General features: G+C 44.8%; 1 protein-coding gene across 4 annotated transcripts; it reads right to left on the bottom strand.

Annotated features, from left to right (window-relative positions):
• Nucleotides 1-2,614: 2,614 nt before the first annotated feature.
• On the bottom strand, nucleotides 2,615-12,906 carry LOC129856831 (1-acylglycerol-3-phosphate O-acyltransferase ABHD5-like). 4 transcript variants are annotated; one of them, XM_055924533.1, is made up of 10 exons: nucleotides 12,803-12,897; nucleotides 10,855-10,953; nucleotides 10,414-10,511; nucleotides 10,153-10,322; nucleotides 9,360-9,562; nucleotides 5,274-5,428; nucleotides 5,007-5,118; nucleotides 4,422-4,608; nucleotides 4,144-4,212; nucleotides 2,615-3,953 (listed from the first exon to the last, which is right to left on the bottom strand). In XM_055924533.1, the coding sequence occupies exons 1-10, from the start codon at nucleotides 12,832-12,834 to the stop codon at nucleotides 3,909-3,911; spliced, it is 1,170 nt and encodes a 389-aa protein (XP_055780508.1). In that variant the 5' UTR covers nucleotides 12,835-12,897; the 3' UTR covers nucleotides 2,615-3,908. The 4 variants fall into 4 exon arrangements, with proteins under 4 accessions (XP_055780508.1, XP_055780507.1, XP_055780510.1 ...); XM_055924532.1 differs by lacking the exon at nucleotides 12,803-12,897 and adding an exon at nucleotides 12,612-12,678; XM_055924535.1 differs by lacking the exon at nucleotides 10,855-10,953 and having other exon boundaries at nucleotides 12,803-12,906.
• Nucleotides 12,907-13,258: the final 352 nt, after the last annotated feature.

The raw sequence follows: 13,258 nt of genomic DNA on the forward strand, positions 1-13,258 counted from the left end.
CTATAGAATACTGCAGTTCTAGACCCTTTATTGTAAATCAGGTTTATACATAGTGCACTGCAGTTACACTACATAGTACTGCAGTTCTAGACCCTTTACTGTAAATCAGGTTAATACATTGCATTCAGGAAAGTATTCAGACCCCTTGACTTTTCAAAATGTTGTTACATTACAGCCTTATTCTAAAATATATATTTTTAAATGTCCACCAATCTACACACAATATCCCATAATGACAAAGCGAAAACAGGTAAAAAACATTTAAACAAATACCTTATTTACATACAGTACCAGTCAACAGTTTGGACAAACCTACAACCTACTCATTCAATGATTTTTTCTTTATTTTTACTATTTTCTACATTGTAGAATAATAGTGAAGACATCAAAACTATGAAATAACACATGGAATCATGTAGTAACCAAAAAAGTGTTAAACAAATCAAAATATATTTTATATTTTATATTATTTTAATAGCCACCCTTTACCTTGATAACAGCTTTGCACACTCTTGGCATTCTCTCAACCAGCTTCATGAGGTAGTTACCTGGAATGCATTTCTATTAACAGGAGTACCTTGTTAAAAGTTAATTTGCGGAATTTCTTCCCTTCTTAATGCGTTTGAGCCAATCAGTTGTGTTGTGACAAGGTAGGGGTGGTATACAGAAGATAGCCCTATTCGGTAAAAGAGTCCATATTATGGCAAGAACAGCTCAAATAAGCAAAGAGAATGATTGTATTGTCACATACCAGTGCAGTGAAATGTGTTGATTTACAGGATCAGCCATAGTAGTACAACACCCCTGGAGCAAATTAGGGTTAAGTGCCTTGCTCAAGGGCACGTCAACTGATTTTTCACCTTGTCAGCGCGGGCATTCGAACCAGCGACCTTTCGGTTACTGACCCAACGCTCTAACCGCTAGGCTACATGCCGCCCTACACCCACACACACCCTGTATACATTACTGTAAGTGCACACTGCACCACTCTGCATCTTAGCTTTCACCTAAGGAAGTACAGTATCCTATACCAACGGCTCTTTCCTTAGAGGTCTGTAATATTTCCATACGAGTTTGCACATTTTCATACAGCATTCATGGACAATTGATCCAGGGCTGAACCGATAAGAATACGATAGGATGTCGTTGATATAGATATCACTGTTAACATTGTAAACGTCTTTGTCCGGAAACATTTTCAGCACCACATTCTACCCTCCCTCAGAGCTTCTGCCTCTCCCTTGTCCTAATTCGCTCTCACTGCAAGCAGGTTAGCGTTTTGATCATTCATCTTTTTCTGGAGGCAGCTCTGCGGAGCGGTCACTAGCTGGCACAGCCAGTCATAAAATCTGATGTTAAACCTAACGGTAAGCATTCTGCTAACGTGTAACGAAGACCAGATAGCAAATGTTTGTTTTCATACATTATAGCCAATTTTGACTTTGCAGCTGGTCCGGCGAGGAAATCTTTCAGTTGGGCCTCCAGGACAAGACTCATCCCAATAAACATCAACCTGCTCACAGTAATGGAGCAAGTTGAAATGCAACGCTGCAGCCTTTTCTTCTTTAGCCTACGGCAGCCATATATAGACCCTAATGCAGAAAAATAACAGTATTCCTTTTACACAGCCTATTGATATTTTAAGTGGTCATAGGATGAGAAGCAGAACTGAATGATGTAACATTGACGAGTCGCTAACTGCACTTCAGCAAGGCAGGCTCCCTCCCTCCCCTCCCTGATCTGAGGGAGGATTCCCTCTAGTGGTCATGTACTGAAATACAAGGCCTGCCCTCATAACAGATACGAACCATTACTCTTACTAACCGACAGCTGGCAGCTCTGACATGTCAACGGGGTTGGGGGAAATATTGACAAATGTTCACCTTTGCGTTGGTCCATTTTAGAGCACAATAACAAATAACCCAGAATGGTGTGAAGTCTACCCCTGACCGTCATACTGATGTCCATGTTGCAGTTTTGTACTTTTATGGGTACTAAAAAGCTCCCGTGTTCTTCCTCTTGAGCTCTGACGACCACATTCCACACAGTGGGGTTCATCTCCCAAAGGAACAATTTATAGGAACGAAAGCGGTTGAGATTAGCTCTCCTCTTTGAACAGAAATCAGTGTGGATAAAAAATGCTTGATAAAGTCACCGTGACAACAATGAATGGACACAGACTACACAATAGACACCACACAATAGACAGCACAAACAGACACCACAGAATAGAGTGAGCTACAAGCATGGTAGATGGAAATATATCCAGTGTGGCCTTAACAAAATAAATTGCGGTCAGAATGCAGGATAACTGCGGTAACAAATACTGCATCAAAAATAGTTTTTTTTACAGCAGTAATTTTGAAGTGTAACTGCAGTTATACTGCACTCTGACTGCAGTTCAACTGCAGTACAATTCACTTATTCTGCAATTTCTGCATCCAAAACACCACAATCGACTGCAGTTACTCCACTTTTACTGCAATCTGTTTTTGTAAAGGTGGTTTTCAGACAGAATGCCTATAAGAGTTGTAGTGTTTAAAATTGAAATATTGTTCATCCTGACAACACCACAAGTCTACATATACATGTGTCACAACAAAGGCCACCAAAATCATAATATCATCTTTATTATTTACAGGTATTTTACAATACATGAATAGAGAGAAGCACCATTTTTTCTTCCCCATGATAATTGGCTTGTGATTGGAGATGTACAATGATATAAAGGACAATAATACAAAGGCATCCACATGTTCAGGAGTTAATCAAACCTTATCCTTGGGCTCAGCACATCTAGTAAACTGTGCTTTAGATAAAAAAAGGTTGCACTGGGTAAAGTGGCTGTAAAAGTCTAAGCAACCCACCCAATCTGCAACTTGACACAGAGATATTAGCTGAAGATGTCACCTATATGAAATAAGAGGACAGGCTGCTATAGCTATGCTAACTGATCTTAGACCTAGATACTGTGCTTTTCCAGACACAGACCCTGGATAGGTGTCTAGTAATACTATCAAATACTGTTGCAATGAATGAATGGGATTTATTGAGGCCGAACCTTCTTTCCCCACAATGGCAGCTGAGGAGAATGGAGTAGTTATCTTCAATTACTAGATTCTGATGCTTTGTTTCTGAAACCTGTTTCCTTCACCTGCACACGCTAGCTATTAATACTTGGATTATTTTAACACTAGACCACAACAAGAGCCAAAACACTGAATGAAAACAATTATAACATCTTGAAGTGAAAACACATAAAAAGACAAGACCAAAAAGCAGCAGCAATGACTGTAGTCCTTGGTCACATACTAGGTCATTAAAAAGGCACTCCGGTTGTCATGGGGAAATCTTTTTATATTTGGTATTTATTTAACTAGGCAAGTCAGTTAAGAGCAAATTCTTAATTGCAATGACGGCCTACCCCGGCCAAGCCCTAACGACGCAGGGCCAATTGTGCGCCGCACTATGGGACTGCCGGTTGTGATACAGCCTGGAATTGAGATGAAGCACTGAGATGACGTGCCTTAGACCGCTGCGCCACTCAGGAGCCCATCAGCAAAACCACAGGTCTAAAAGTTCCACAATCATGTGTTTTTAAATCAAATCTCTATGGTCCGTGGTCAGATCTACATGAGCTGTTATGACGCAAATGAAACATTTCTAAAAAATCTCATGAAGGATCTTTGACAGAATGAGAATAATCCACAAGTGGGGAAATTGTAGTCTGTATCGTTCTGAAAATCATATTTCTTAAAACAGCAGATTAAAAGCTGACACACACTTATCACAAAATGACCAAAATCCTGACAAGCAGTAAAAACTGAGCCACTCAGTAGAATGAATACAAAAGTGTCATACCAAACAATCCAGGAGAATCATCTTTTCAACACGGGGTCCTTCCCTAGTTAGCAGGCTGCTGTGCTGATGGTGGTAGGTCTACTACTGAGGACCTAAAGTGAGGATGATCGAGGTAAAAAAAAAAGCCCTATTGAGCTGTATGCCCAGTCCTCTCCTCTCTATCCTTATGGATCACATGCTCACTGAGAGGACAAGCTATGGGCATGACGGGTATAACACGTCGCTCTCCGCAGGTTAACTAGTGCCCCCCCCCCCCCCCCCTCAGCCAAGCGCGTCACACACCTGAAGCACTCTGTGGTTGAAGTCCTCTGGCTGGTCAGCATAGACGTAGTGGCCCGCCCCTCTGATAGCCTGGGAGAGAGGAGGAATAGAAATATGAGATCAGATACACATTCTGGAGAATTGTATTCATCTAGGATTTAACACTTCAATTCACTTTTTTTCCTGCCACCTGCTGAATAAATGTGAATATAAAAGCTGAGCCAGCTGCCTCACACATTACTAGACAACCACACACAGACAGCATCTTAAGTGTTCAGCTTATAGGAATTGAAACGTACTATGATCTCCACATGAGAGTTTGGCCTCAATCCTTTGATAGCGTTGCCCGAGTTACCGTCGATGCTGGAGCGTGACCCATATATCACAGTAATAGGGATGTCAGCATGGAGCAGGCCAATCCTCTGCAGCATAGGCCTCTTGGCCCACCCGTATGGGATGGTCATGTTCTTGAAGGCTGTCTCACCACTGCAACAGAGTAAACAAACATGATTATTACTAAAGAGGGAGAAGTACAGCAATAAAGTATATGATAATCTGATCTCAGAATAATCGTTAATAAGCAGCTACTTTGAACTCACCTCTACAACAGAGCAAAACTAACATTTTCACTGAAGTAAGGGTTTGAGACAAATGAAAATCACAGCCTATAATAAAAAAGCATTTCAGAATTTAAGTGCTTCCTGTCCATGTAATCGTATTAATCTTAATCATAACATCTTCTTCATTATGGTCGAAGAGGAAAACATTGTCATGAACTGTGTTGAACCTCAGACAGACAGACTGTAAATACAGGCCCAGAGGAAGTGGAGATAAAAAGCCAGTGAACTCAAACAGGAACTAAATAGAGAGAGAGAAGGACTAACCTGGGAGTCTGGACGTTCAGGTGATAGATATACTCTGTGACCGTGTCGTCGTTGAACATGGACAAGTATTTCTTCTTGAAGTCTGGTCTTAGAGTTGAAACAAGTGTGGGACCTTGAAAAACAAAGGAGTTGGGTTTGAAGGCTGGTAAAAACTCCATCCCATAAATAATGCAGTCATCCAGTCAGACAGGTATATAATTGAAATGTAATTTACAGTAGTATTTCTATGTCTGTCATCCACCTAGTCAGACAGGCTGCCAGTCTTACCCAGTGGCCCCACCAGACGTAGCCCTGCCAGGGGGTTGAAAGGGCTCACAATGGCTCCCAGGGCTTTGATCCACACGGGGATGGGCCTGTCCTGGTCTTCTGGGTCTGGACGCTCAGGTAAACCCCACGGCTCAACCAGCACCATGTGCTTTACCCTACAGCACAGTGAAGAGGAAAGGTCAGCCCCACGTGTTGCACCCTACAGGACAGTGAAGAGGAAAGGTCAGCCCCACGTGTTGCACCCTACAGGACAGTGAAGAGGAAAGGTCAGCCCCACGTGTTGCACCCTACAGGACAGTGAAGAGGAAAGGTCAGCCCCACGTGTTGCACCCTACAGGACAGTGAAGAGGAAAGGTCAGCCCCACGTGTTGCACCCTACAGGACAGTGAAGAGGAAAGGTCAGCCCCACGTGTTGCACCCTACAGGACAGTGAAGAGGAAAGGTCAGCCCCACGTGTTGCACCCTACAGGACAGTGAAGAGGAAAGGTCAGCCCCACGTGTTGCACCCTACAGGACAGTGAAGAGGAAAGGTCAGCCCCACGTGTTGCACCCTACAGGACAGTGAAGAGGAAAGGTCAGCCCCACGTGTTGCACCCTACAGGACAGTGAAGAGGAAAGGTCAGCCCCACGTGTTGCACCCTACAGGACAGTGAAGAGGAAAGGTCAGCCCCACGTGTTGCACCCTACAGGACAGTGAAGAGGAAAGGTCAGCCCCACGTGTTGCACCCTACAGGACAGTGAAGAGGAAAGGTCAGCCCCACGTGTTGCACCCTACAGGACAGTGAAGAGGAAAGGTCAGCCCCACGTGTTGCACCCTACAGGACAGTGAAGAGGAAAGGTCAGCCCCACGTGTTGCACCCTACAGGACAGTGAAGAGGAAAGGTCAGCCCCACGTGTTGCACCCTACAGGACAGTGAAGAGGAAAGGTCAGCCCCACGTGTTGCACCCTACAGGACAGTGAAGAGGAAAGGTCAGCCCCACGTGTTGCACCCTACAGGACAGTGAAGAGGAAAGGTCAGCCCCACGTGTTGCACCCTACAGGACAGTGAAGAGGAAAGGTCAGCCCCACGTGTTGCACCCTACAGGACAGTGAAGAGGAAAGGTCAGCCCCACGTGTTGCACCCTACAGGACAGTGAAGAGGAAAGGTCAGCCCCACGTGTTGCACCCTACAGGACAGTGAAGAGGAAAGGTCAGCCCCACGTGTTGCACCCTACAGGACAGTGAAGAGGAAAGGTCAGCCCCACGTGTTGCACCCTACAGGACAGTGAAGAGGAAAGGTCAGCCCCACGTGTTGCACCCTACAGGACAGTGAAGAGAAAAGGTCAGCCCCACGTGTTGCACCCTACAGGACAGTGAAGAGGAAAGGTCAGCCCCACGTGTTGCACCCTACAGGACAGTGAAGAGGAAAGGTCAGCCCCACGTGTTGCACCCTACAGGACAGTGAAGAGGAAAGGTCAGCCCCACGTGTTGCACCCTACAGGACAGTGAAGAGGAAAGGTCAGCCCCACGTGTTGCACCCTACAGGACAGTGAAGAGGAAAGGTCAGCCCCACGTGTTGCACCCTACAGGACAGTGAAGAGGAAAGGTCAGCCCCACGTGTTGCACCCTACAGGACAGTGAAGAGGAAAGGTCAGCCCCACGTGTTGCACCCTACAGGACAGTGAAGAGGAAAGGTCAGCCCCACGTGTTGCACCCTACAGGACAGTGAAGAGGAAAGGTCAGCCCCACGTGTTGCACCCTACAGGACAGTGAAGAGGAAAGGTCAGCCCCACGTGTTGCACCCTACAGGACAGTGAAGAGGAAAGGTCAGCCCCACGTGTTGCACCCTACAGGACAGTGAAGAGGAAAGGTCAGCCCCACGTGTTGCACCCTACAGGACAGTGAAGAGGAAAGGTCAGCCCCACGTGTTGCACCCTACAGGACAGTGAAGAGGAAAGGTCAGCCCCACGTGTTGCACCCTACAGGACAGTGAAGAGGAAAGGTCAGCCCCATGTGTTGCACCCTACAGGACAGTGAAGAGGAAAGGTCAGCCCCATGTGTTGCACCCTACAGGACAGTGAAGAGGAAAGGTCAGCCCCATGTGTTGCACCCTACAGGACAGTGAAGAGGAAATACCATACTCCATCACCACCAAACTGAAATAACTGAAACGCCTCTATGGTTGTGAACAAAATAAGTTGAGGTTGTATTGAAAGATCTGGAAAGGAAATAATCTAAACCACTAGGGCAGAGTTTATTAAGTGGTCTGTCCATCAGTGAACTGAACAGGGGAAATAAAGGCGACATTTAGACAGGCAGACCAATTCTGATATTTCTTTCCCTAATTGGTCTTTTGACCAATCAGATCAGCTCTGAAAAAATTCTGATGTGAAAAGAAAGATCAGTGGTCAAAAGACCAATTAGTGGAAAATAATAACAGAATTGGGCTGCCTGTCTAAACATAGCCAAAGTGCCCCAGTCAGATTAAGAGCATTTTGTTCATAATTCAGAGCCAATTAGGAAACTCAGGATGTGGCTGGCTGGCTGCTTGAATACTAGAGAAGGACAGGATGTGGCTGGCTGCTTGAATACTAGAGAAGGACAAGGATGTGGCTGGCTGCTTGAATACTAGAAGGACAGGATGTGGCTAGCTGCTTGAATACTAGAAGGACAAGGATGTGGCTGGCTGCTTGAATACTAGAAGGACAGGATGTGGCTGGCTGCTTGAATACTAGAAGGACAGGATGTGGCTGGCTGCTTGAATACTAGAAGGACAGGATGTGGCTGGCTGCTTGAATACTAGAAGGACAGGATGTAGCTGGCTGGCTGCTTGAATACTAGAAGGACAGGATGTAGCTGGCTGGCTGCTTGAATACTAGAAGGACAGGATGTAGCTGGCTGGCTGCTTGAATACTAGAAGGACAGGATGTGGCTGGCTGGCTGCTTGAATACTAGAAGGACAGGATGTGGCTGGCTGGCTGCTTGAATACTAGAAGGACAGGATGTGGCTGGCTGCTTGAATACTAGAAGGACAGGATGTGGCTGGCTGGCTAGCTGCTTTAATACTAGAAGGACAGGATGTGGCTGGCTGGCTAGCTGCTTTAATACTAGAAGGACAGGATGTGGCTGGCTGGCTGCTTTAATACTAGAAGGACAGGATGTGGCTGGCTGCTTGAATACTAGAAGGACAGGATGTGGCTGGCTGGCTGCTTGAATACTAGAAGGACAGGATGTGGCTGGCTGGCTGGCTGCTTGAATACTAGAAGGACAGGATGTGGCTGGCTGGCTAGCTGCTTTAATACTAGAGAAGGACAGGATGTGGCTGGCTGCTTGAATACTAGAAGGACAGGATGTGGCTGGCTGGCTGCTTGAATACTAGAAGGACAGGATGTGGCTGGCTGGCTGCTTGAATACTAGAAGGACAGGATGTGGCTGGCTGGCTGCTTGAATACTAGAAGGACAGGATGTGGCTGGCTGCTTGAATACTAGAAGGACAGGATGTGGCTGGCTGCTTGAATACTAGAAGGACAGGATGTGGCTGGCTGCTTGAATACTAGAAGGACAGGATGTGGCTGGCTGGCTGCTTGAATACTAGAAGGACAGGATGTGGCTGGCTGCTTGAATACTAGAAGGACAGGATGTGGCTGGCTGCTTTAATACTAGAAGGACAGGATGTGGCTGGCTGCTTTAATACTAGAAGGACAGGATGTGGCTGGCTGGCTGTTTAAGGTGTTCTGATCTGAGTGTGATGAGGTTTTGGAGAAATTTATCAAACAGCCATAATGAGTTAGGTTCCTGCTGAAATCTTAGCAACACAATGAGAGAAGATGATTCAGCTGAGATACAGCACAGAGGGGACTCTTTTTAAGGACATCAGAGGTTGTTATCAGAGGTTAGCACCTGCATACCAACATCCTGTGAGGTCTGGGGTGTACAGTATTAGTCAAGCATAGGAGGGTGAACCAAGGACTGGCTGAATACATGTAGTATTGTATCTTTAACCAAGGAGGTGGCTAAAAACTAAGGAATAAAGCAACCATTCATATTGAAACCTGTCTATGGTTCTGAACTGAGGAAAGTGTTGGGTGGTGTCAGATGGTACTTGCCTGGTGGGATACTTGAGCGAATAAGCAGCTGCCAAATAACCTCCAAAGTTATGTCCCAGCATGACCATGGCTTCCAGGCAGACTTTAGCCCTCCACTGCTCGATGGAGTCCACAAACTGGGCCTCAGCCTCCTTGGCGTCGGAGCTGAAGTAGGGCCTGCTGCTCTGGCCGAAGCCCAGCAGGTCAAAGGCATAGACGGGCCTCTATTATTAACAATAATAATAATGAAAATTCATTTTATTTATAAAGGCACTACACAACATGATAAAACGTACTAAAAATAGAAGTCACAGTGTTAAAAAGAAAGCATACACAAAATATATAGCAGTCAGACAACAATTAGAGCTAGTTATATATAGCAGGTGTAGTTGACCAGTTGACCTATTGGTAGTTTCTTGTGCCCATCCTTCCAAATCTCTTTTGGAAGTCTGGAGAAATTCAGTATTGGATTTTGCATTTGATTGGCTGTGAGCAAAAATGAAGTTTCCCCACCGAAGAGGCATTTCCTTGTTTTTCGTGTCTCTTTTCCTACCTTGTCGGACTACCTTTCGGTAGCCTATGCACCGTTAGTTACGTACCTTATTCATCCTTGCATAAACATCAGAAATATGATTCTAACAACCTGTTCACAGCCCCAACCATGCAAAATACTTCAGTGGTTTGATATGTGGCAATGTGACCTAGTTTCTATCTAGACTCTGTCATACTACACCCCTTTACATTGTCTCTCAGAGGAGAACTTCCTCAGGCTTTCCAACGCTACATGAGACATACATGTGCTTCAGAGACTAACCTGTTGGGCCAGGGCGTCTAGGTTGAGGGCCCACAGGCCCACCCCTCCACCGAAGCCATGCAGCAGCACCAGGGGAGTCTGGTTCTTCATGTTTCCATTCAATGTGAGGGTCCACAGCATGTTACCATCCGAGATTGGGACATACTGCTGGGACACCTTGCCTGTGATGCCTGGGGATGAGACGGATCCACACATAATAATCCACAAATTGGCCATGGCTGAAAATACAGTTTGATGGTAAAGGAGAGAGGAATTCATTACATTGCAGCATCTTCTCCTCTGCAGTCTTAAGCTGGTTCTGGGAAGTGGGGCACCAGGAGGGCAGCCAGCTGGTGATCCACGCTGTGGAAGTCCAGGACCTGCATAGACACAGACACAACTCATCAACCAGCCTAGGCTATAGCCTATACGGTCTGGGATTACATTGGTAGTCAGGAGTCATGTTGCTGACTGTTGTAATATTTCACAGCAAAAAGGAGACAAGACATTAAATGTAAAAAAAAAAAAACTGTTAACATGCTTCGGGATAGGTGAAAAGAAAATGACATGCAGGGTTTGTTAACTGATTGAACTGCCAGGGATGTTACTTCCTGCCTCAAGCACTGCATGCAGCAGGGAGTTAGAGCTGCACTAGCAGCATATGAGTGGGGTGCAGCCGGGGAGGTAGAGTTAGTCTGACAATCACACCGGTAGGTAGGTTACCTCAACGTTCTGTCCAGGAAACTCAACAAATTGTAGAAAAGACTATGAATACCAAGAAACATCAGTATTCGCTGAGCCAGTCTGCAGCCAAAAAACAAACTAAAAAACAGAGTGGAAAAAGGGATGTTATATGGCAGGGACTACATGCAATAGCCTTATTAATCATATGTGCTTGTGTTAATTGAATGGGAAAATGCAGTTAGTGTTGGGGATGGGATTCCCTGCATTGGACTTAGTTACATCCAAAATAAAAAACAGATAAGAACGGTAAGGTATTGGATAATTGGTTCTTGAAAGTGGGTTGCAGTAGTGGAGAAGGATGTAGTGTACTGGCCTAAAGGCTTACAAAAACCCTTGAACAAAGCTTTCAAGCCTTCCTAAAACATTTTATTTTAGGCATTTTGGAGATTGTCAATATGGCATTTCCACAGTAGCTGAATTACAATCGCATTAATAACCTTACCAATAAAAGCTATGAAGTCCACTTTATTCATTATCAAAGTGTCCTTTGACACCACACACGAATGAGCACAAGATTTCTTTACAGGCCTCCAGAGCACAAGATTTCTTTACAGGCCTCCAAACCATCAGAAGCACCAGCCACGACAGTAGGTCCACTTACTACAAGTACATCCATGTAAGCTCCATCAGTCCGCTCTGTAGTTCTCCCAATCGGTTTCACGGCTTCTGCATACGATTCATCCCGACAGATCCTATATCTCCGAGCCTCTCTCTGTACTTGGTATCCACCAAATGCTACACTGTGTTCTCCCCTACAATTACAGCACTTACCCTTCACATTGCTTCCACATTCACCGTAACCATGTGTCCCTCCTCACATCTTTTCTTTCCTTTACACTGAGCAGCTACATTCTTTGGCATTTAAAAAATTGTAGTGCATATGGGACAAATTCTCTACCATTGAAACTAAGGAATCCAATCTGTACTTTTCTCAGCAAGACTTTCTCAAACCTCAGCACCACTGATAAGCTTTCACTTCTTTGCCCCTCTTTCCTGCTGATCAACCTTTTGGCCTCTATCACTCTGCCTCCCTTCACATTTTCTTTAACATCATCTATGGACATAGATATTGGGACCACAGTGATGACTCCAATCTAGCATAAGCACCAGGGACATGGTTTTTAATCTTCTTCCCATTTTCAGAATAGTCTCTTGCTGAGCCTGGCTACCACACTATATTAACAATCTACCATTTCCAATGAACCGAGCTAATTTCACTTCACTTACGGCATTAGTTAGTCAGATAGGGCCTCACTTACACCCTGTGGTCTCGTCAAACACTATCACCGCTTTCCACTCCAACACATCACTACTCTTGTTTCATGCCTTGGCCCTCTTTATGCTTTCTTCACTAAACGCTTCACTGCTTTCTGTATCATTATCTCTCTTCTTCCTATGTCTTTCCACTACCGACCATTCCCGTCATCCTCCCGCTCCATACCGTCAGAACTGACACCCATATTGTTCGCAACAGCTGTTCATTTCAAGCTTTAAACCGCTCCGTCGGTTTCATGACTTTTTGACGCGGAACAATGCCGCTTTCACGTGCTAGTCGGAACTAGGAACCTCCGAAATGTCCGACTTTCTAACTTGTTGTTGTCAATCACCTGCCGCGTTCAACTAATTAGCAAGTCGAAATGTCCGAGTTTCCTAGCTCCGACTTGCACCTGAACCCGGCATAAACTATAAACAAGGCGACTGACACATGTCAAGTCATGAAATGTGTGTTAAATCACCTGAAAATGAACTTCAGTCTACAGGTGCTTGACGACAAAACAAGAACAATCAACATGCTAGGACTAGCTAATAACAAGACAAACAAGAGAAACATATTGTATCATGATTAACTTTTTGTGGGTCGCTTTTATCAATATTGTTATATTTAAAGAGTGGTTTTAAGTTTGTTTATTAAAAAAAACACACTCACCCTCTCTCAGTAGTCACCGTTTGGTCAGCCATTCTTCACACAGATAAATCACATGATCCACAAAACATGACATCACCTGGCGTGTATTCATTAGGCAGTTTCCGTTGCAAAACTTTTGAAATGGAAACCTTTTACCATACTTAAGGATCTAAACGGAAGCAACCCAAAGAGTGTCTATTGTATTGATAAGATAGTCAAGTGACCGCTCTAACAATCAAAACACATGTCCTCAAATATGGAAGGCAGGCAGGAGGTGATATCAGGTGGGACCATTTTTTTTTTTTTAATTACCTTTATTTACATTTACATTTAAGTCATTTAGCAGACGCTCTTATCCAGAGCGACTTACAATTTAACTAGGAAAGTCAGTAAAGAACAAACTCTTATTTACAATGACTGCCTACCGGGGAACAGTGGGTTAACTGCCTTGTTCAGGGGCAGAACGACAGAGATTTA

The sequence above is a fragment of the Salvelinus fontinalis genome, chromosome 6 (assembly GCF_029448725.1).
Source record: "Salvelinus fontinalis isolate EN_2023a chromosome 6, ASM2944872v1, whole genome shotgun sequence".
Taxonomy (NCBI): domain Eukaryota; kingdom Metazoa; phylum Chordata; class Actinopteri; order Salmoniformes; family Salmonidae; genus Salvelinus; species Salvelinus fontinalis.

Bases quoted from the DNA above. Each gene is read 5' to 3' on its own strand.
- LOC129856831 (XM_055924532.1), bottom strand. From the start codon at position 12,667: ATGTTGATTGTTCTTGTTTTGTCGTCAAGCACCTGTAGACTGAAGTTC. The intron at 10,323-10,413 runs GTAATGAATTCC...TCTCATCCCCAG, and splicing joins AGAGGAGAAGATGCTGCAAT to GCATCACAGGCAAGGTGTCC. The intron at 5,119-5,273 runs GTAAGACTGGCA...TTGTTTTTCAAG, and splicing joins ACGTCTGGTGGGGCCACTGG to GTCCCACACTTGTTTCAACT.